Below are 21,378 nucleotides of genomic sequence, written 5' to 3'. Positions count from 1 at the left end.
ATCAATTTCCAACAAGATAACTGGGTGGACCTTCTCCCTCTAGCCGAATTCTCCTATAACAACAGTGTACACGCTTCAACGGGAGAAGCCCCCTTCAAAATTGTATATGGGACTCACTTCAATCCCTTCCCATTGGACGCACCCCCTCTCCATTCCTCCAAATTGCCAGATGTATCCTCATGGTGGGGGGAGGCGGTGCAGCAATGGACTATCATTAAGAGACACCTCGAAAAAGCCAAACTGGATTACAAAAAGTACGCAGATCGCCATCGTGTGGCCGAATGGGAATTACAACCAGGAGACCATGTGTATATTTCCACAAAGAACCTAAAGCTAGCTCAGACAAGCCGCAAACTCGCTCTGAAATTCTTAGGACCTTTTCCTGTGCGCAAAGTAATAAACAAAGTGACTGTTGCTGTAACATTGCCCAAGAACCTTCGCCGTGTGCATGATACGTTCCATGTCAGCCTTTTGAAGAAAGCTCCCACCGACAACAAATGGCATATCAAAGCTCCACCCATTCCAACTTTAATTGACGACCAAATACACTATGAGGTACAACAAATTTTGGACTCTAAAATCAAGAGAAATCAGCTTTTTTACCTCATTAGATGGAAGGACTTTGATTCTGGTTACGATGAATGGGTGAACTCTGCACATGTTCATGCTCCTAGATTAACCAAAGCTTTTCATACTCGCTACCCATATAAACCAGGGGGGGATCTATTTTAAGGGGGGCAGAAATGTCAGGTCCAATATATATCTTAACTATACTGACTCCATTTTCTAATGCTTTTAGTGTTTAAGTATTTTCTCCTCAGGTGCACCAGTTCCCAAGCAGCATTCCCACCAGAGGAGACTGTTTTGTCTAACACCGTTCCACCAGGCATTGGCCTTGAAGGAGAGCAGCTTCCCAGGACTGAAAGATGTTGTTTTGAGAACTGTGGGGGGAGGCTGTTCCAGATGGGTATTGTTACTCTGTATCCTATGCTTGCTCTTCATTGGTAACAATGATCATGTACCATCCTGAGTCTCCTATTCAGGACAGTGGACTATAATGGATCTTTTCTGCAATAAAGCTTCCTTTGCCAGACATTGGACTTATTCTTGCTTCTAAAGGGAATCTTGCAGAGAGTACCTTATTTAGCCACAGTCTGACACCCTTTCCCTTTTTCAAATCTGTCTGGGACTGCATGCTTGCTTGCATTCCAGGCCTAATTGAATGACATGGAGATTCTGTTTTGAACAGTATTCTGGGGCAAACATCTGTCACCTGTTATATTTTTTAAACAATAAATTACATTTCTTCATAACTTTAGGATAGGGTCACTGCTTCCCAATCATTTGACAAATGTGGGGAGAGGAGGATGGAGGAGGGCAAGGTACAGGAAACAGGATGGACACGCTTTTGGACTTTACTGGGTAATTCCCATACAAGCTACTCTTGAAAAGCTGTCCTGCCAAGTCAAACTATCTCTCTCTCTTATATTTGGTGTGTCAGGGTGATATAGTGGTGTTGAACGAGGATCTGAGAGAACTAGGTTTGAATCCCCACTCTGCCATGGAAACTTTCTGGGGATAAATATTTCTCTCATGCCCTTCTTCCAAGGACCTCAGGGCAACATACACAACTCTCCTTCTTTCTCATTTTATCCACACAACAATCACCCTGTGAAGAAGTTTAGGCTGAGAGTGTGTGACTGACCTGAGGACAACCAGTGAGTTTCATGGCTTACTGGGGATCTAGGTCAGCGTTCCAGTAGCCACCACATGAAGATAGGGTTGCCAGCTCCAAGTTGGGAAATTCCTGGAGATCTGGGAGGTGAAACCTGGAGAATATGGGGTTTGGGGAGGGAAAGGACCTTGGCATGGCATAATTCCATACAGCCCACCCCCCAAAGTAGCCATTTTCTCCAGATGAACTGATCTCAGTGGCCTGGAGACCAGTTGTAATTCCAGGAGATCTCCAGGCACTACCTGGAGGCTGGCAACCCTACATGAAGATGACCCATAAGTCAGCAGTAGAACACAGGTTTTGCAGGAATAAAGTCTCAGGTTCAGTTCCTGGAACCACTGATTAAAAAGATCCTAAGTAGAAGGCCTGGGGAAGATGACTGGCTGCCTGAGACTTTAAAATGCTGTTGCTAGTCTGAGGAGATAGTACCTCTGGGCTAGATAAACCAGTGGCTTGGCAGAGTACAAGGTCTCCAAGCACAGAGATTTCTTAGAGAGGTTGATAATAAGGCATCCATTACCTGTTGAACATCTCTGGCAACCACTCTCTAAAAATGGAGGTTGTCCTGTGGGTTGTAGTGTTTAGCCAGTAATAGTGGTTGCATAACCAATATTAGATCTACAATCTAGGCATTTCCATAGGGTTGCCAGGTCCCCTGAACTCCAAACAGGGGGATGCTAGGGGGTACTCCAGATCTCTTGGGCCCATTCCCTGCATCTTCACCCCACCTACCCACCAGGTAAGAGGCAGTGGTTGTCAGAGCCTGAGAATGAGGGATCCCCACCACTCCCAGCTGGGGGACTGGGAACCTTATATTTCCATAGGAGAATTATACAGGATCCATCCACTTTTTTTGCTCAATCTTCACCAATTCTCTTTATTGCAGCATTTGTTCCACATAGCTTTTTGGCCATGCAAGTCACATGATCCCAAGCATAGATGTTATTGGTACTCAAGGACCAGAGTAAAATTTGGTTGGATCCACCCTATTGTGAAGAAGAATATACGGTGCAATCCTAAACAGAGTTTGAAATCAATGGGCTTACGCTGGAGTAAATCTGCATAGGATTGCACTGTTAGACTTGTTTGTCTCGAATCTCCTGTAATAGATGTAAATAACTTGTGTACTTTAATGATTGCTAGGATCAGAATGCAGTCATATAAGTGCCTATACTGCCATCTAGTGACTATTTAAGATATAGACCTAGTTTGCTTATTGTGCGAATGGAGGCTTTCTAATGGCAGACCCTGACCTGGACCTTTTACCCACGAGCTCTGTAGTATTTCAGATTCCTCCCCCCCTGATATACACACAGCAGTAGATACCTTCAGAGCTCATCCCAACGCCATCACAGGGCTTGCCTAAGTTAAATGGATGTCGGTTTCTCATGACTTTTCATAAATGTGAGGACATGCTGGGTCTCACTCCCATGGAGATGTTAACATCAGCCTTTCATCCACCTGCCCTTGACGTGCCCCCTGCACAATGATTGGCCTGTTTGGTTCCTCTCCTTATCCCCTCCAGCAACTTGAGGGGGGTCAGCTAGGATTGCAAGGTTCCCTTACCCTGCTGGTGGGAGGGGAGGACCTAGCACTGAATGGGACCCATGTTCTTGAAGTGATGCAATGCACTGTGCACTGGCCTGGGAAGTTTTTTTGCCTCCTGGGCCTGTTCTCTGCCCCCTCCCCCCACTGGCCAGGTGAGTGGCAGTGGGGGGCAGTGGCTGGGAGCAGGGGATCTCTTGCCCCCACCGGATGACTGCCAGCCCGACACTCAGCCCATCCATCATGCACCATAGTCTATCTATACACATGCAATCTAAAGGTTTCTGGATAACTTGAAACCAAAGCTGTCTCTGCTACACAGTGTAAATACAGATCATTCTGCTTACAATCACAGCAATTAGGATCGCCCAGAGCAACAAATGCAAAATGGATTATCAAGGCTTAGCTCAGGAACTGTGTTTGTGTGTGTGTGGGTGTGGGTTGCCAGGTTGCCTTACCCTTGGGAGGGTGAGTATCTGCTACTCACTTTCTCTGTGTCGCTCCCATGCCTGCATGATGACATCATTTCCAGGCAACATCATGGCACAGGAGCATGTGTGCACTTTGCAACAGGCCAATTTGGGCCTCAAGTGGGCCAAATTGGCTGCGCTGCATGGGTCGATTTAGGAGTGGTGCGATGATGTCACTTCCAGGAAGTGATGTCATCATGCCACCCTGGAAGCGTGGCCAGGAAGCCTATTCTTGTGCCTTTCCCTCCTGCCAGCCAGGTGAGTTGTGGCTAGGGGTGCGGAGGGTGGGAGTGGGGAATCCCCCGCTACCACCAGGGGACTGATAACCCTGTTGTGTGTGTGTCTGTATGGCTAGCCTACAAAGCAGCCTCCCCAGGCTCTCCAGCTTGCTGCAGCTCCTTCTGCTCCAGGGCTAGAGGCACGTCTCATGGCAGCCTTTCCCCATGCCCTTCGCTACTTCACTTCCCTAACAGCAGCTGCATGCAGGGAGGTGCAGCGCCTCACAGTGCATGAGCCAAGAGGTTGTCTTTCTAAGGTGAGCGTCCTGCCTCTGGTGGGACCAGATGTGCATGTATAGCTGCCAGTAAGACAGCCTCCCCAGGCTCTCTAGCCTGTTGCAGCTTCTTCCACTCCAGGGATGGAGCCATACCTTGTGGTGGCCTCCCCCCTTGCTCATCACAGCTTTACTTCCCTAGTGGCGGCTGTTTGCAATTGGCAGCTTTGCCAGTTTGTGTACAATGAGGTCAGCATTTTCACAGGATTTTTCTTTCAATCAGAACTCTTTTTCCAATAAGGGGGGGGGGGGCTGAGCAAACAATTTATGTCAGAGAGAAATCTGAGCCCAGTCAGAGATGTGTAATGAAACAAGCAACGACAGCCCAAAGAGATGAGCTTTCACTTCGGAAAAGATCAGGAGCAAAGCAGGAGAGCAAAATGGGTCCTATTTAGCCCAGCATACCAAGTCTCACCAGGTCGTCAGACTTGTCCACTGGAAATGGATTAAACCATGCAAATCAAACATATATGCCACTCTGAATCCCAGTAAAGGACTGATACCAAGCTGAAGCTCTAGGGGTCGCTTTCCCTATTAAAATACTCCCTACTCCACCACTCCTGTCAGTAGTACGTCATAGCTTATTAATGGAAGATGTCTTGTTTGGCTTGGCAGCTTCCTATTGATGCTGATAGAGGGGCTGTTTCACACTGCAAAGCAGTCTCCTCTCTGTTCCCTCTGAGGCCTTCTTCCCATCTCTTCAGGCAGATGCATCCACAGATCTTCTAACCTCTTCCTCAGCTATCTGTGCTCTTTATCCTGCCTTCTCTTTGATGGAGAATCCTCCTTGCTTCCAGCCTCTCACTCCCCAGCTCTTGGAAGGCCTCAGTTGGTGGCTTTCTTGACTTCTTCCTGACCTGAAGATCTTCTGCCTTCCACTGCCTTCCAGCTGCTTCTTTGCAGCCTTTCATCTCTGCCTCCCTCAACTGCCCTTTATATACCATCTCAGGAAGGTTCCCTCCAATCTCTACCTCTGTTGCCTCAAAGAAGCATCACCCCTGGTCTGTGCAGCAACAAGGAGATAGTACAGTCTGAGGGAGGCTATAGTTTGGATGGCACCTGCCCATGCAGAAGCAAAGCAAATTCTATAATAGAAATCTACATAGGCAAATTTGCTAGCTCTGTATACTTTAAAAATTGCATGATTTAATGTTTCCTGGCAAAGCATTTATTTTTGGGTTGTTTTTTTTTTTGTTTGGCCTTAGTAGCTGCTTAACCCAGGCTGGTATGATGTCCAAGCATGTGACTAAAACTGATACCTCCAGGCTTGAAAGTGACCTCTGGCTAGTGCGTGTGGCTTTGTTTTGCACAGGCAAACAGCCACTGTTTCTATAGAGACTATAATATCTCCCAGCTGAGCTTTCTACGCACCTGTAACCCAGAAGGAGTCAGCAGCAAATAAGGCTACAGTCAGGTCACAGAAAATACCACCTCTGTTGGCAGCAGTAGGCAGCCAACAGAGACCCTCAGGGCATCTGTTCAGGACAGTCTGTATCCCAAACACCCTTTCTGGAAGCTAAGTTAGGGTTCTGGTAGGCCAGCAGTGCTGTCCGAAGCAGAATTCCATTCCTCTAAGTGCATGGGCTCAGACGGGTGTAACTCTGCTTAGGATGGCACTGTAAGTCTTTTTGGAGACTAACAAAAGAAGATTGGAGAAGGGCCTAAGAGGGCTCCCTCCCCGCTCAAAAAGTCCACCCTGCTACTTTTCCTTAAATGATATTGCCAATTCTATCTTGGTTGGTTGCCCAAACTATCTGTTGTTGTTCACACAGAGCATAACTGGGTGAAAAGATCCATCCAGGATTTTGAGCAGTGAAAAAGGGAGTGCATAATGAGGATCATAGGAACTTCATGGAGAAAAACCATGTGGGATGTAGACTATAGTAAGAAGGGAGACAGGGTGAGATTGAGCAAAAAAAAGCTGGTTGGATCCAACCCGAAGCATGTATAGTTAGGATTAGGAAGATCCACCCTACAGGTGTAAGTCAATTCGTCATGATTTCTCCTGAAGAGAGTCTGATACGCCATTCTTTGTGGTGAGTGGGTGGTCTCTAATGCCTCTCTATGTTCACAACACTGTTGCCCAGAATGGCTTCAGGACGTCTCAAAAGTGAAGAGGCTTTTTGAATGAAATCTTATAGAACGACCGAGCCTTTTGCCAGAAAGGGACGGGCATCCCTTGCAGCTAATAAAATGGGATGCAAACAAAAGCAGTTATAAAGATTACATTATTAGTATACTATCATCTTTAGCATGCTTTACTATCCTTTTTGTTATTTTTATCACAACATTAGCAGGTAGGTTATGTTTATGTACAACCCTAGCTTCTTTGGAAATGGAGGGTTATGAGTCATATTTCAAACCAAAACACAATAATAAACTTCAAACAGACAAACAGTTTCTTATTTGAGTCCCAATGAGTTCCAGTGCAGAGTGCAAACCAACAAGATTTTTAGGGTATAAACTTTCCAGAGTCAAAGCACCCTTCTTCAGATACCTAAAATTTCTGAAGAGGGGGGCTCTAACTCTCAGCATATCATACCCTAATTTTTTTCTGTTTTCTATGGTGCCATTGAACTCAAATGCCGCAGTTTTACTGAAGACTCACACAGTTACCTGCCTGAAAGTGCCTTCTTTGGCTGGCACAAGAGTCCCTTGCATCAGCCAAAGGCTCCTGGTACTGTAGGAAAGTGCTCCCACTAATGGAACGAATCCATGGGATCCAATCCAGTATTTGCTGACAGACGGGTATATTTCTTCTATGACAGCAACTGTTAGGAAATGGAACTGCGAGTCCTGAGTAAGAGTTTTCAGAAGGCAACCCTTTCTAATGGAAAGGAAGGAAGCACATGGTGGAAACAGGCAGGTGGAGCAAAGAGAGGGCTAGACAGAGCAAACTATTAACTGTAAAGTGAAGCAACTTGAGGTCCAGCCTCTTTTCTGATATGGATAGCAGCTCTGCTGGCTTGTAATAATGCCTCATTGTCTCCATCTGTGCGCTCTATTCATATACTTGTCACTAAAGCAGTTGCCAAAATGCCCAGAGTCTCCATTGTACTCTCACCCAAAAGAAACCCAACTTGGTCGTGCTGCCCCTGGAACGCCTTGCCATTTGGAGGATAGGGGACATGCAGTAATATCAACATGCTTTACTTGAAGGAGCATCCCTCTTGGTATGAGCCTGTTTGCTGCCCCAGATCCTCCTTACAAGGCTTCTTCCAAGTGGCATCCTCCCCCCCCCCCCCGAGTCATTTGACTGGGCACAGCTTGGGTCCACCCCATTCTTTCTCAGCAATGGCTCCAGCATTGTGGAATGCTCTACTTGATGAGGTATGTAAGACTTCCACTCTGGCTGTTTTCCATTCTTTAAAAAGGGTGCCCTTTTTAGTGAGGCTCTCTGTAATTCATTGATACTAAGACAAAGGCATACTGGTTTTCCATTTTAACGCTGTACAGTTTGGTTCCTGCAAGCCAGAGATTTTTGCAAGGTGCCGTAGTTTAGAGAGGAGTGATTACATCAAGGTTTATATAAATAAATCATACCCGTTTGCTGCCTGACTTACTCAGCGAATGCCTCCATTATCACCTGGAGGCAGGTGACGACTGACTGCAGCTGTGAAAAGGGGAGGAGGAAGAAAAATAGCGTCAGCCTTTGACCTTATCACAGCAGAAGGTTTACTGGCAATACGAACATTGCAACATCATTGTTATAAAACACAACACTTATAACAACCTGCCTGTTGATCCCAAAATAATGCCCTATAGCCTGCATGCATTTATTGTACCTACTGAGTGGTTGGAAGGTAACTGACATAGATGAATGGGTTGACAGGATAGACTAGCCAGAACTAGCCAGGACACACATGATTTCGTAACCAACCAGTGAAGTTTCTTTCAATAGCAATAAAATCCTATAGTTAGTGTGGGACATGTGAGGGATTCTTAACAACCAAAAGAAACTTAATGCTCTCTGTACCTAATTTACCCAGGTGTACTTTGGAAAAAAGACTCCTAGGAATCCTTGTTCAGGTGAATGTGAGTATCTTGCAAACAGGAGATTTTGCTTGAGCTGTTGTGGGTTTTACTAATGTTTGTATAATTGCATTAGGTTGGGCCTCTAATCCTTTAGGGTTCCGTGTGGGGAGGGGGAATTCTCTAAAGGTGAAAGTGAAGGTACAAAGAGATCTTAGAAAGGGAACTGAATATAGAAAAAAAGATATGTTAGGGACAATAGGAGCCCTTTATAGAACTGGAAGAAGAAACATATTCCTAATTTAGAAAGATGCCAGTTTGGAACCTATTTCAGTTAGGTAAATATTATGTTAGTACGTATTGTACTTTAGTAGAACCAGACTAGAAGACAAACAAGTCTCTTGGGTGGGGGGGGGGGGGTCAAAAACGGTGAGGTACCACAGTAATCCTAGGTGGCAATCTATGGTGGTATTGTGCTTTTGGTTCTGGAAACGACACACTTTTTTGCTGGCCATGCTATTATGTGTTGAAGATTTGCAGGGGAAAAGAGTAGTGCGGGAACAGAAGGTACTAATTAGTGATTTAATCTCTGGAGAAATTGCTGGGCAGATTAATACTAAAGCCCCATGAATTGTTCGGTTAGCAGAGACAGATACCAGCTTTAAGGTATTAGCCGCTTTCCCGCTAAAATAAGTTCTCAAAACCACTAACGATATACAGGATTAAAATCTTATGAAAACATTCTAAAATATAATAAAAACTATTTGAAGTGTTTATGTTGAGTCTGCCAGCAGAAACATACTTGGTTACATTAAGTGATTTCTCAGCCATTTAAGCTGAAGGGGACATGATAAACAGTGTGGTGTCAGCTCACATGGGAAGGGAAGTGATACCATGTACAAACACCCTCCCTTTCAAAGCAACAGTGGCCTAAAGAGTCCATAAGCATTCTGGAAAACCCCACAATGGTTACAACAGCTAGTACAGGATGAAACACAGCTTCATAAATTGTCTCATAGGATCTGTTTGTTTGAATATTCCCATGAGGATTTTTTGTCATTCTCTCTCTGGCTGTGGTTGTGCCCAAAAGCAGGTGGCTACTCTTTTGTTCAAGGAAATAAAAGCTAGGAATTCAAAAAAACCTGCTACACCTATTGTATATTTGTATAACAGCATTCTAGTGCCAATTTAAAAAAAAATAAAAGGAGAGGTCAGAGGCAGCAAATCCCTCAGAGGGAGATTTGCATTTTTATCTTTTCTGTAGCACTGGTGACTGCAGGCACTTTACTGCTATAAGGCTGCAAGACTATGCACATTTAACCAGGAGTAAGTGCCTTTGAGCTCACTTATGGTTAGTTCTGATTAAACATCGTTAGGATGCCATGGTAATTCTCCTAATAATTTCAGTGGGTGAGTTAAGCAAAGAGCTACTTTTGTGGGGGTACTCAGTAATGGCACCTTTGGAGGGAGGGGGGCTCTCCCAAGTTCTGAGGGAGGAATTGGTGAAAATCTGCGCAACTTTACTGGCACCTTTTAAAAAAACTAACAAGTGCTGGTTAAAGATTTGCTGCTTCCCTTTCAAGACAATGGAATTTTAAAATGCTTAGCTTTGGATGGATTGTGTCTCTTATTATGCCCCTTTTATATTATATTAAATATAATTTGCTAGACTAGCTGTGTTATCCTATACAGATTTACTCCATTCTAATTAATTTATTCCAATGAGCTTAGACTGAAAGTAACTGCATAGGACTGAACTGTACATTACGTTAAATATAATCATGCTAGAAATGTATAGGAGCACAACACAGGTTTGCTGCAGGTGCTATACAGTGTATTAATGTACCTGTTGCAGTCCCCTCTGCCTACATCTGAATCCCTCACATTTCCCAACACTCTTCTGCAATTCCCTGCACTTGCCCCCCCCCACCCACCCACAAAAGGCTACCTACTACAAACCATGACTGACCAATAAAAGTTTGGTGTAGTGGCTAGAGCGGCAGACAAGGATCTGCATGACCCAGCTTTGAACCCTTGGCTCTGCCATGGAAGCTCGCTGGGAGATGTGGGCCAGTCACAGCCTAACCACCTCATGGGTTTGTTGTGAGGAAAAATTGAGGCAAGGAGAATGGTGTAAACCTCTTTGGGTTCCCTTTGGAGAGAAAGGCAGGGTATAAATGAAGTAAAATAAAAATAAATTATTGTTGCAAAAGCTGGGTTTGTTCAGTTTCACTCCCTCACCTCTGAGACTTGTGTCTCTGAAGCTGTAGAGTGCTTATAAGAAGCAGAGGCTTCAAGTAATCTCAGGTGACAGCACGTATATAGCAATAAGATATCCTGTTTGCAGAGAAGGAGTAAAGTACATCATGTTTATAGGGAAGTGTGTTGCTCTCCACAGGCCTCTGGCAGACACCTGCTGTCCACGCCCCTCCCAGGAAAGACAGCCCTTCTCTGGGACCTGCTTTGGACAATCACAGACAGGATGAAAACGCCAAGCTGTCGCTACACTCTCCTGGTAAGTTTTTGGGGAGACCAGGGTGGGGGTGGGAAAGTGATTACTAGGTAGTGAAAATGAAAGCAAACTTCCATCCTCCCCACCCCTCATTCCTGTCTTTCTGAAACCATCTGGCATTGTACTGGGAATTATTGCCACTATGCACTAGGGGTTGGAATGATATTGTTCCTAAGGGGTGGGGGGAGCTCAAGCGATAACCTAGAACCAAGGCAGTTCCAAAATGTGAGGAAAACACCTACACATGACAAGATCTGTACAGTCTAAATCTAAAGTGGAAGCTATGATCCAGGGATAATATTTGGCCTCTTTCCAAACGAGAATTGTAATGAATTAATTATGGCTTACTGAATAAGCTCCTGGCTGTATAGTGATTTGTGACTTGGCACATAACGAGCTACTGTGTGTTTAAACATGCTGACTCATCACATCCCAGTCCATAGGCAGTGAGGCATGCTCCCCCACCTCCTGCCCCAAGAAGTTAAGCAGGTGGAGGGGAACCCTTGCTTCAAGTGTGGTGTTATGGGAGAGAGAGCCAAACCTTCGAATTTCAGTTTTAGCCTTACTGCTGGTTCTCAAGTGAACATTTGTATCATAGCAAGTATCAGATATTACTACAGGGAATCCAGTTTTTACTGATAGTACCTTATTCTGTCAACCATTGACACCTAAATGCCACTACCAGCCAGTAAGCATGGTTAACGTAAGAATGAGAGTGTGCATTCTGTGTATGTACTGGATTTGATAGAATGAATCTTTCTTTTATTTCAAAGTCAAGTTTCTAGTCCTCCTTACAGCTGCAAAGATGGGTTTGGAAATATATGAGTAATGTCTTATGAAATCTAACAAGCTAGAAGTGGGGCTGAGGTAAGGGGCCAAGCATGAAGTTTTAGTATGATATCTAACTTCTTACCCCTATGAACAGAAGAAATTATACAAAGTATGCATATATGCAAATGCAGGTTAAAATACAGCTCTTCTTAGTGTAGAATTTGTAGCAGTAGAGAAGCAGATGCAAAGTCTGGTCCCACTATGATTATATAGAGCACTCCAAAGTTCTGGGCTAGTGAAGTTCCTGCTAAATCAGTTCTAGAAATGAAGATTTTCATCTCAAAAATTTATTCTGATTTTAAAAACTGGATTTTCTTATTGCAAATTTCAAAAATCCTCTTTTAGGAATAGTCCCATAATGTGTAAGAAATAATGCATAACCAGGTGCAACAGCACTGACAGATGTCATTTCCTGGTAACTTTCACATGATGGGTAAAAAACAGGCCCTCAAACACATCAAGTATTGCCAGAAAATGTCAGCTGTTAATATGGTCAGGCCAGACATTACCCTAATGCTGTATCCTCAGGGATGCTTGACGTCCTGTTAGAGCATCCAAACTAGGCTGCAGGTAGCCCAAGGAATAACTAGATGGTCTACCGATCACAAGCCTGATTGTTTCATTCTTTGTGTGAAGGAGATTTTACTGGATAGGTTAATTTCATGAAAAGGAGCCAGATGTCTGGCGGACTACATTCAACACCAGTTTGTTATTGTTTTCATTTGTAGCCTTTTAAACTCAGTTATCTTGCTCTTTGGTGGAGGATTTAAAAAAAAATTCATACACTTCAAGTGTTATAGGAAGGGAGAAATGAAAGCCTTACTGATGAAGTGAAACAAGGTCAATAAGGTACTGATGCTGCTTGTCAAGTTTTGCTTGGTGATGCTACACCTCTGTGCTGAGACTGATCAAGACTTCTCAATATTTGAAGTCTAGTACTTTGCCCTTCTGACTCTCTGTACCTGGACAAGGCAGTAAAAGCAAATGATGCTCTGATAAACCCCAGATTGATTTACAAAGCATTCACACTGGTGCCTGCTTTCAGGCAGATGAGCCAGATCCTATAGTACATGCATGCTTTCCCCCAGGGTTTTTAACTCACGATGGCCTTTTAATTTCTTAACCTAACCTGCCCACTCAAACCTTTACAAGTTAAGGGGAAAAAATGGATTTCTAACTCACTAGTTTTGAAAATATCTTAGCCGAACATTTGATGCCCCACTCTTTTACAGGTAAATAGAATCCTATTATTTACCTGTAAAAGTTATTTTAAAAAGTTATTTAACTTTCAGGTAAATAACCTCTCATTATGTCTGTATTAAGGGCAACCTTTTTTTGTAACACACACCACTTTGGTTTGAAATTCTGATTGCAAATGCTCACTCCATCCTTCTAAAAAAGTGATTTCAGCTCTCAAAACCTGAAATAAAATTTTGCTAATCTTTAAGGTGTTACAAGAGAACCAGCAAGGCATAATGGTTAGATGGTCAAACTAGGATCTGGGACAAATGGGCTTGAATCCCTGTCTTACTATGGAATCTCACCAAGTGACACAGGGCCCATCACACTGTCTTAGCTTAACCTACCTCACAGGGATGATGTTGTGGGGATGAAACAGAGGAGGGGAGAATGATAGGAGAGCCAGTGTGGTGTAGTAATTAGTGGGTCAGACTACTATCTGGGAGATCCTGGTTTGAATCTCCCCTCTGCCATGGAAGCTTGCTGGGTGACCTTGAGCCAGTCATATTCTCTCAGCCTCATCTACCTCACAGGGTTGTTATAAGGATAAAATGAAGTAGAAGCAGATGATATGAGCTGTTTTGGATCCTCACTGAAGAGGAAAGTGAGGTATAAATGAAATCAAATAAAAAATGAGAATCCTGTTTATTTTAGAGACAATAATATGTGTTGGGAAGGCAAGCTGAAGCACGCTTGTGCAGTTTGAGATCATCAAACTAATATTTTACCTGGAAGGTTGGTAACATGATTACAGGTGACATACTTGGAGTAACAGTCAAAATGGTGGAGAGGTTTCATGCTGATTCATTGGATGTTCCTGAAATTAAAATGTCACCAAAACAAAGTAATCTAAGATTAATTTCCATATTTCAGCTTCGATGCCCTGTTATCCTTTATTGTTCTCTCTGAAAGGTGTCCTTCCAACAAGCTAGACTACCATCTTTTCTCCCAGTGGGAGCTAAGTTGTGAGCCAAATACGGGGGGGAAAGTTGTCACGTTATTCTGTTCACATTTAACAATGCTGGATCTTTCATTAGACCAGCCTGATTGAGGAAACTTTGTCTCTGGAGCCTGAAGAAGCTGAACAGGATGACCCAGCCTGTACAGCTACAGATGCTCCAGCATTACACAGGGAAGACTTTCATGAACCAGTACTGAATGAAAAGAGCAACATTGTGCACTTAGAAGAAATCCAGAAGGTGAGCATCTGTATCTCTAAATACTCACAAGGGTGGCTTCACTCGGTTCAGCATTTTTGCTAAATGGTTGTGGTTGCAGGACCCCCCTCCCCCGGTAAACCCCTTGTCTTCATACATCACTTCCAAGGATTTTCTTCAGCCAATGTATGTTCAGTTGGGAATTCTGGGGACCCAGTATCCCAAATAGGCAACTTTTTGAAAAAATAGAAGCATCTATTCCAAGAGTTTTACACTCACTTTTCAACAGACACCACCACTGGGCTTCTTTATTTTGACATCTAAATTAGTAAGGACTACATTATCAGCTGTGGAAAAGACTGCAGCTCAACACATGTTCCCAGAGATCTGATCTGACTTTCTGGAGACAAAGTACCCCTTCCTGCAACCTAAATGCCATCACTAAGGCCATGGGGGGTGGGGAGCAGCCAGGGTCCTTCGATCGTGCCTGGATCCCTAATTACTAAGAATTCTCTCCACAAGGAACATTTTGTATTGTTATTTGTGTTCGATTCTGATACCTGTGAGTTTCTTTGGAAGCCAGCCTACCACTGAAAAGCAGAGTTAAAATCAAAATAAATAAGCATCCACCAACTGTTCTGGCAAGTACTGAAAACTCACTGGGCATCCGAGCAAATTACCATGAGTACAGACTAACTGCTAACTGTGTTAGCAGAAGGGTCATTATAGGTAGTTAAGTAACTCCAACCTATGCAAACACATAAAGCTTTCTTATACAGTGTCAAGTCATTTGTCTATATTGTCTACCCTTCAACCAGATTTCTAGTCTCTAAGAGCTGCAAAACAGCACCAACCATCTTATTAAGTGACTCAGTATAATAAATAAGCAGATACAACTTTTTTAGACCAAATGTGTCTCACGCATGTAAGTTACATACTAATAGCCTAATCTGTGCTTATTTAAATCCAGAGCTTGGAACCATGAATGGACAAGACAGATCTTCCTACATACCTGAAAAATGCCACAGAAAAATCTGAAATCTAAAAAAAATACATTGAGTTTTTTTTTAAAAACCCAAAAAGATAAAAAAGAGCACCTATAGGTTTAACTAGATGCCCTCAGTGGTTGTTGCTAGTTTAGCCAGTATTCTCGGCTTAGTTTCTGTCAGGAAAAGTGTGGGGAGGAGGGAGGGGAATGAGGACAGGGTGGGGGAGGGGGAAATAACATGTAGCCCATAAATCCTTGGAGGTCTCACACTTGTGTATTACTATTTTTTCAAATTTTCACAGATGCCATTACAATTCAATTAAAAATGTTACTGATTCCATAGTAGCTTTTTTATTATGTATTTTCTTAGTCAATTGATACTAACAGCACAACTGGTATTGTGTGAGGGTGCATGAATCTATGATGTTAAAAAGGGGTCCTCATACTCAAAAAGGTTGGGAACCACTGCTCTGAAAAGAGACTGCCTAAGGGGCAATGAGAGGACTGAACTTATATATCTGATACTTCTGCAGCTTGCCCCACATCTCCCGCTGAGGGTAACTGGATACCCATGGAACCTCATCTACTGTACAACAAGGGATGGGTATAGCCTGAAGACCATGTACCGAAGCATGACTGACTTGGTGTCTCCTATCTTGCTGGTCATTAGAGACACTGATGGCCAGGTAAGCTGATGGCTTAGCAAATCAAACCTTAATACTGGGGTTGTTTAGAATTTCTTCCGTATTACAGATTCCTGAACCTGGCAATGTGACTGCTGAAACTGTCTTTCTGCAGGCTTTTATTTCAAATATTTCTACCCGCCTCTTGACATATGGATCCCAGCACAATTGCTTAGGCTGACAAAATATAAAATTAATGAGTAAAAGAAGCAATTTAAACTAACAAATAGCCAAATAAGCTATATACTGGCCCCAGTGGGCCAAATCACAAAAACAAACATTCTCAAAGAAAAGACAGATTCATAGCACACAAATCTTTAACAATCAAAACAAGTATTTTACCATGTTGCATTACATTGGCTAAATCAGGTACAAGTTCAATAGGTATAGGGAGGGATTTCCACAAACGAAGAGCCACTATAAACAGAGCCCTAACTCTGATAACCATTTATGTCACTAAGAAGGGCCCTGATATAAAATTGAAGTTGTCAGGCAGGTTCACATGGCACAAGAGCAAGCTTGCCAAAATTTATACTAAACAAGCATCTAAAGGTCTCTGTGCATTTCAGAAGAATAGGGTTACTGGATTCAAAAGATAAAAATGTAGAAAAGTAGAAAAAATTAAATCAATACATATGGTTTTCTGAAGTGTGCAAGTAGCATTTCAACAGCAAGAGTAAAATGGATCATTATGCTCCAGTTAGTATATACTATGTGTAAAGCTTTTTAAAAATTATTATTTAAACTTGACTAAATCAATCTAAATTCTGCGTCAAGCATAGCTGCTCTACAATCTGTGTAAAGTATGAGCATATTTGCTCATTTATCCTGTTTCTGCTAAGCATAATGAAGTACAGTGATGCACGTATATTAAAATCCTATCCAGTGAAAAACCTGTTCTGGCTTCTGGTATTGACCATGCAAGTCATTCATTCTTTTTTTATGGTCATTTGACCAATCTTCTAACACAGTTACACTAAAAATGAAAATTCAAGGCAGACAATAGAACAAATAAAACAATTTGAAATTAAGATCTAGTTGCAGTATCATTTCCAAGACCTGGGCCGTTTCCAGACGGCTTACCTGCCCCCGGAACGTCGCGCCATGTTGCGGGGGAAACGCGAAATATCGCGTTTTCTCGCGCGAGTTTTGCACAACGTCGCGCAAAACTCGCGCGAGAAAACGCGATATTTCACGTTTTCCCTGCAACATGGCGCGACGTTCCGGGGGCAGGTAAGCCGTCTGGAAACGGCCCTGAATATCACCAAACAGTATCTGGCTACTTGATAATGGCATTCTTACTACCCTGCATAACATCTGAGAATATTAGGATGCTGTCTGCACCCATTGAAATTTTGCTTTTCATTGTATCTGAGCATGTCAGGTACTTAACCCTTCTTGAAATGAGAAGCCCTTTGCCTAGTGGCTTTAATTCTTAGGTGTATTTTTGGCAAAGATTCTTTTCAGCATACTTGGAGCTGTAGTTCATGGACAGCAGCAGATTTTCCCATGCAAAGCCTCCAACTGTAAAGCATTTGACACTTAAAAGCAGAGAGCAGAGCAGGGCCTAAAATTCCACTTGGAAATTGTCATACACATGACAGCTGAACTAACTACATAATCTGGACTTGGGTATAGACATCCAAGTCCAAAATACTATTCTGCCTATATTTTGAATTCCTTTGTGTATTTTGTGAAAAACAAATCTCAACATGTACATCTCCCTCTTCTGCATCTTTTCCCAGATATTTGGGGCCTTTTCTTCTACAACCATCCATGTCAGCAGCAGTTTCTATGGGAATGGAGAAATGTTCTTATTCTCCTTCACTCCACAACTGAAGGTGATTGAAGCCATACCATTTGTAAAAAAGGGGCACTGCTGGGGGATGGGAGAGTGCACAAGTGTGCTAGGTTGGACACTTGTCAGCTTCCCTCAAGTTTTGATGGGAAATGTAGGCAGCTTGGTGGAATGTTGGACAAGTGACTGTTGAAAAGTCCATTGGACAGCAGTCAGAGAGCCAAGCTGCAAGACCAGGACGCCTACATTTCCCATCAAAACTTGAGGGAAGCTGACATGAGTCCAACCTGTGTCATTCGTCACTTGTAGCTTGGCTCAGAGATGTTAACAGTTAAACATGTTTTGCCTGCTGCAAGCAGTCACAGCTAAAAATTAATCTATGCATAACAATTTTGGGCCTCACTGGGATGGATCCAGACTAAATTTTCCAGTGGAAAAAAAAATGGAAATGTTCTGCCTTTACCTTTCCCACTGTGGCCCTCTGATCTCCACAAAATGCTTCTCCTGGGAGACAGGGGGTCATGAGGAGTAACACGAATGGGGTCTGCAGCAGGAAGGAGGAATTGATGGACATTGCCAATTTATTTGGGATCCATTCCACTGTTGAGATTCAGTCCACCACTGCACCCTGCACCACTGTTCTACTTTAACTTTATAAATCATAACTGAAACAGCTGGAACTAAACCAGTAATGCCAAACATGAAAAAGGGAGCTGGTGTATTCTTTGCTTTTTTTTACTATATATCTATCAGGCTTTTCTTCTGCACTTCCTACAAGGAGCTTAGGGCAGCATACATGGTTCTCTTCTCCTTGCTTTTATCTTCACAACAACCCTCAAAGGTAGCTTAGGCTAAGAAATAATCACTGGCCCAAGGTCACCCCATGAACCCAGTCTCCTCCATTCCTAGACCAGTGCTCTAACCACCACACTGCACTAGCTGTTATGGATTCTCAGCCAGACAAAAGCTATAGCCAGAGACAACTTCATTCTGTATTTTAAGTCCAAGTCTAAAATAATTTAATAAGGGACATTGGTACAGTACTCAATACATTGTACACTGAAATGAATTTAGAATGCTTCAAGCAAGTGCTGGGACACAAAGTACTTCTTGCTTTCTGTTAAATAGTAGGTTCAGACATGAGGTAATTCAACAGCTCTTTATTTAGCAGGAACACAACACACACTGACTGACTGAACAGAAGCCCTCAATATATATACAGCAGCTCCACCCCCAGAATAACTGATAGCCAATGAGAATACACACTTTACAATACCATCATTTGCATAAACTATATACAATGTTTGAAGTAGGCAAGCCACTGATTGGTCTTTATTATAGAGGACCGATTGGCTGCTGCCTTGAGAAAGTAACCTATGATATTGCAGGGATTAAGGACCAATGAGAATGCAGGCATTGGGAGCCTTGCCTGAACCTTAAGCTCAACACAGTATAGTACATTGCAATCAATACAGTAAATACTTTAGAGGCCTTGCTCAGCCCAGTACACAACACTTTCTCTAACTTTACAGTAGCAGCTGTGTCTCTTACTCCCAAGATACCTATTTGCTAGTTGCAAATATGTTTTTTCCCCTCTCCAGGTATTTAAGTGGACTGGCAAAAACACCTTCTTCGTGAAAGGAGATGCTGATTCACTGGCAATTGGGGGAGGCAGGTCTGTAGCTATGAAGTCTGGGTATGAAGAGTGGGTACAAGAGGCTGAGTGTTTTTGACTTACAATGCAAACCTGTTTCATTGGAAATTTGGAGCAAGCCTAATACATGTTTGTTGGAAGTGCCTTGGCTATATTTGGAGCCAAATTCCTTAGCACTACCTGAGCATTTCAACAGATAAGCTACACTAAGCCAAATGTTCACCGGAAAGGAAATCACCACCATAGCAACAGTGATTCTTTATTGATGATTCTTTAGTCTTAAAGTGATTGTTAATTGATATCTGGAGCTCTCATGGGCTACAAGCAACCATCCCCACAGCAGGGCAAACAGTGCACCCTGCAGTCATTCCAGCTTGTGAAACAGTGAGGGAATGAAGGCTGAAGCCTTCTCTTCCATGCCACCCTCACAAGTGGAATCCAGCCTCACAGCACTTGTTCCAAGAGTCACACATATTAAGCCCTTCATCAACAGTTCTATAACCATATCAAAGTGATAGGCATGCCTGATACCAGGCTCAAGGTAATTGTAAAGCCATTATTAACAGAGGAAGGAAGCGAACAGTAAATCTAATCTTGCCACCGTCACAAGCTGGAATGATCCATCCACAGATCAATTCAAGCAAACCATGTGCTGTAAGTAGACAGCAAGTCCCCAGTGGTGAGATACTTATGTGAACCACAGCAAATGAGCAAAAACTTACTCTGTCCTTAATTGGAAGCCTGTGTCCATGTTGCAGTACAACTTTCATGCTATAGACATTCTCTCTTCTTTTATTTGCAGTGGGAAATTTGGATTATGGCTAGATGGAGATCTGAACCATGGAGGAAGTCATCCCTGTGAGACATTCAATAATGAAGCATTATCCCCCAGAGAGGAATTCCTCATCCAAGACTTGGAGGTTTGGGCTACGGCTTAACCAGAAAAATTCAGTTCCTCCTTGCATGAACATTACAAGTACCTTGGGAACAGGGTAACTGTCCTGTCGCAACTTCTCAAAACCTCTTCAAAATAGCACAAACCTCCTGGGGACTCTTTTATGTCCCAACAGATGAGCATGGAAGAAAAATAGGCTGAATTAATTTAGCCGTTTTCGCACATTCAGCCTCACAGCTTTGCCCTTTTGTCGTCTGCTCTGTTGCTTCGTCCCCTTCTGCCACTAGACCACCATTTGCTATTCCTTAAGCTGACGTTTTATTGGTGTATCACTACTGTGCAGGACTAGGGCTGTGTTCCACACAGAAATATCTAGCAAAGCCACTCCATAGTCATATGAATTATGGCAACTATTGATGACCCCTTTTAGAAGTATAAGCTTTCCTTGATATAGGAAAGGTGTAAGATGCTTACCACACAGTATGTCTTGGCAGCTGGAGTGGAGTTCTAGTGATCACATTAAACCCTACTTCACTATGGTTACTTAGCATGGTTAAACAACAGAGGTAAATCTATCTACATACTGATTTAGCACATGTATAACTAAAGTTGTTCGAGCATTTTAAGTCGTGTTTTTTTTCTTATGATTTCCTAAGGTTCCTTAGTCAGAACCTTTCCAGATGATGGCTCTTCTATTGCACAATAAATGTGTAGTTGTAAGCAATACTGGATCCCCATTGAGGAGATAAGCAGGGTAAAAACGTATAAATAAAAAATCTATTTAGTTGCCTAAGTCATCCTTCTGTATACTGCACATTAAAATATTAGGCACCAACCTTTTTAGTACAGAGCTACAGGTCTTCCAAGCTTACGGATCAGCTATTTTTTCACATGTCAGAATGCAGTGGAATGGGGCGAGGGGGGGGCTCATGTGTACGGAGGCTTCACACAAGCCACTTTGGATCCTGACCATAGAATGCAGGCCATGCACTCCTGAAACACTGCCGTTCTAGTAGCGAGTTTTAGAGATGACTGGATCATGTGTGTTGGGCCTCTGCCTCATTACAATAAACAGATGACACAACTTAAAGACATTAGCAAGCAAGGGATCCTCTTTGGAATCAAAGTTCAAGTAACCAAGCCTTTCCTTGCTTGAGGAATTTCTGAACACACACCAAGAGCTTGATTTATTTGGTACCCCATGTCACATGCTGTCTACCTGTATGTTCTTAATCCTTCGGAGGGGGGAGACCAATGGAGAGCTGATGCCACATATGGGAGAGGCCCACATGGAGGAGGGGAGGATTGGGCAGGGCATTGGACCATGTTCATTCTATAATGTGAAG

At 43.0% G+C, this 21,378-nt stretch overlaps 1 protein-coding gene across 1 annotated transcript; it reads left to right on the top strand.

The window, feature by feature from the left end:
* The first annotated feature begins 7,597 nt into the window (after window positions 1-7,597).
* Window positions 7,598-21,333, top strand: TLDC2 (TBC/LysM-associated domain containing 2). The gene is made up of 7 exons (XM_054980437.1): window positions 7,598-7,633; window positions 10,674-10,790; window positions 13,895-14,056; window positions 15,536-15,688; window positions 17,431-17,526; window positions 19,085-19,158; window positions 19,940-21,333. The coding sequence occupies exons 1-7, from the start codon at window positions 7,598-7,600 to the stop codon at window positions 20,073-20,075; spliced, it is 774 nt and encodes a 257-aa protein (XP_054836412.1). The 3' UTR covers window positions 20,076-21,333.
* The last annotated feature ends 45 nt before the right edge of the window (window positions 21,334-21,378 follow it).

The sequence above is a fragment of the Eublepharis macularius genome, chromosome 5 (assembly GCF_028583425.1).
Source record: "Eublepharis macularius isolate TG4126 chromosome 5, MPM_Emac_v1.0, whole genome shotgun sequence".
In the NCBI taxonomy this organism is placed as follows: Eukaryota; Metazoa; Chordata; class Lepidosauria; order Squamata; family Eublepharidae; genus Eublepharis; species Eublepharis macularius.
This window is presented reverse-complemented; position numbering and strand designations above follow the sequence as displayed.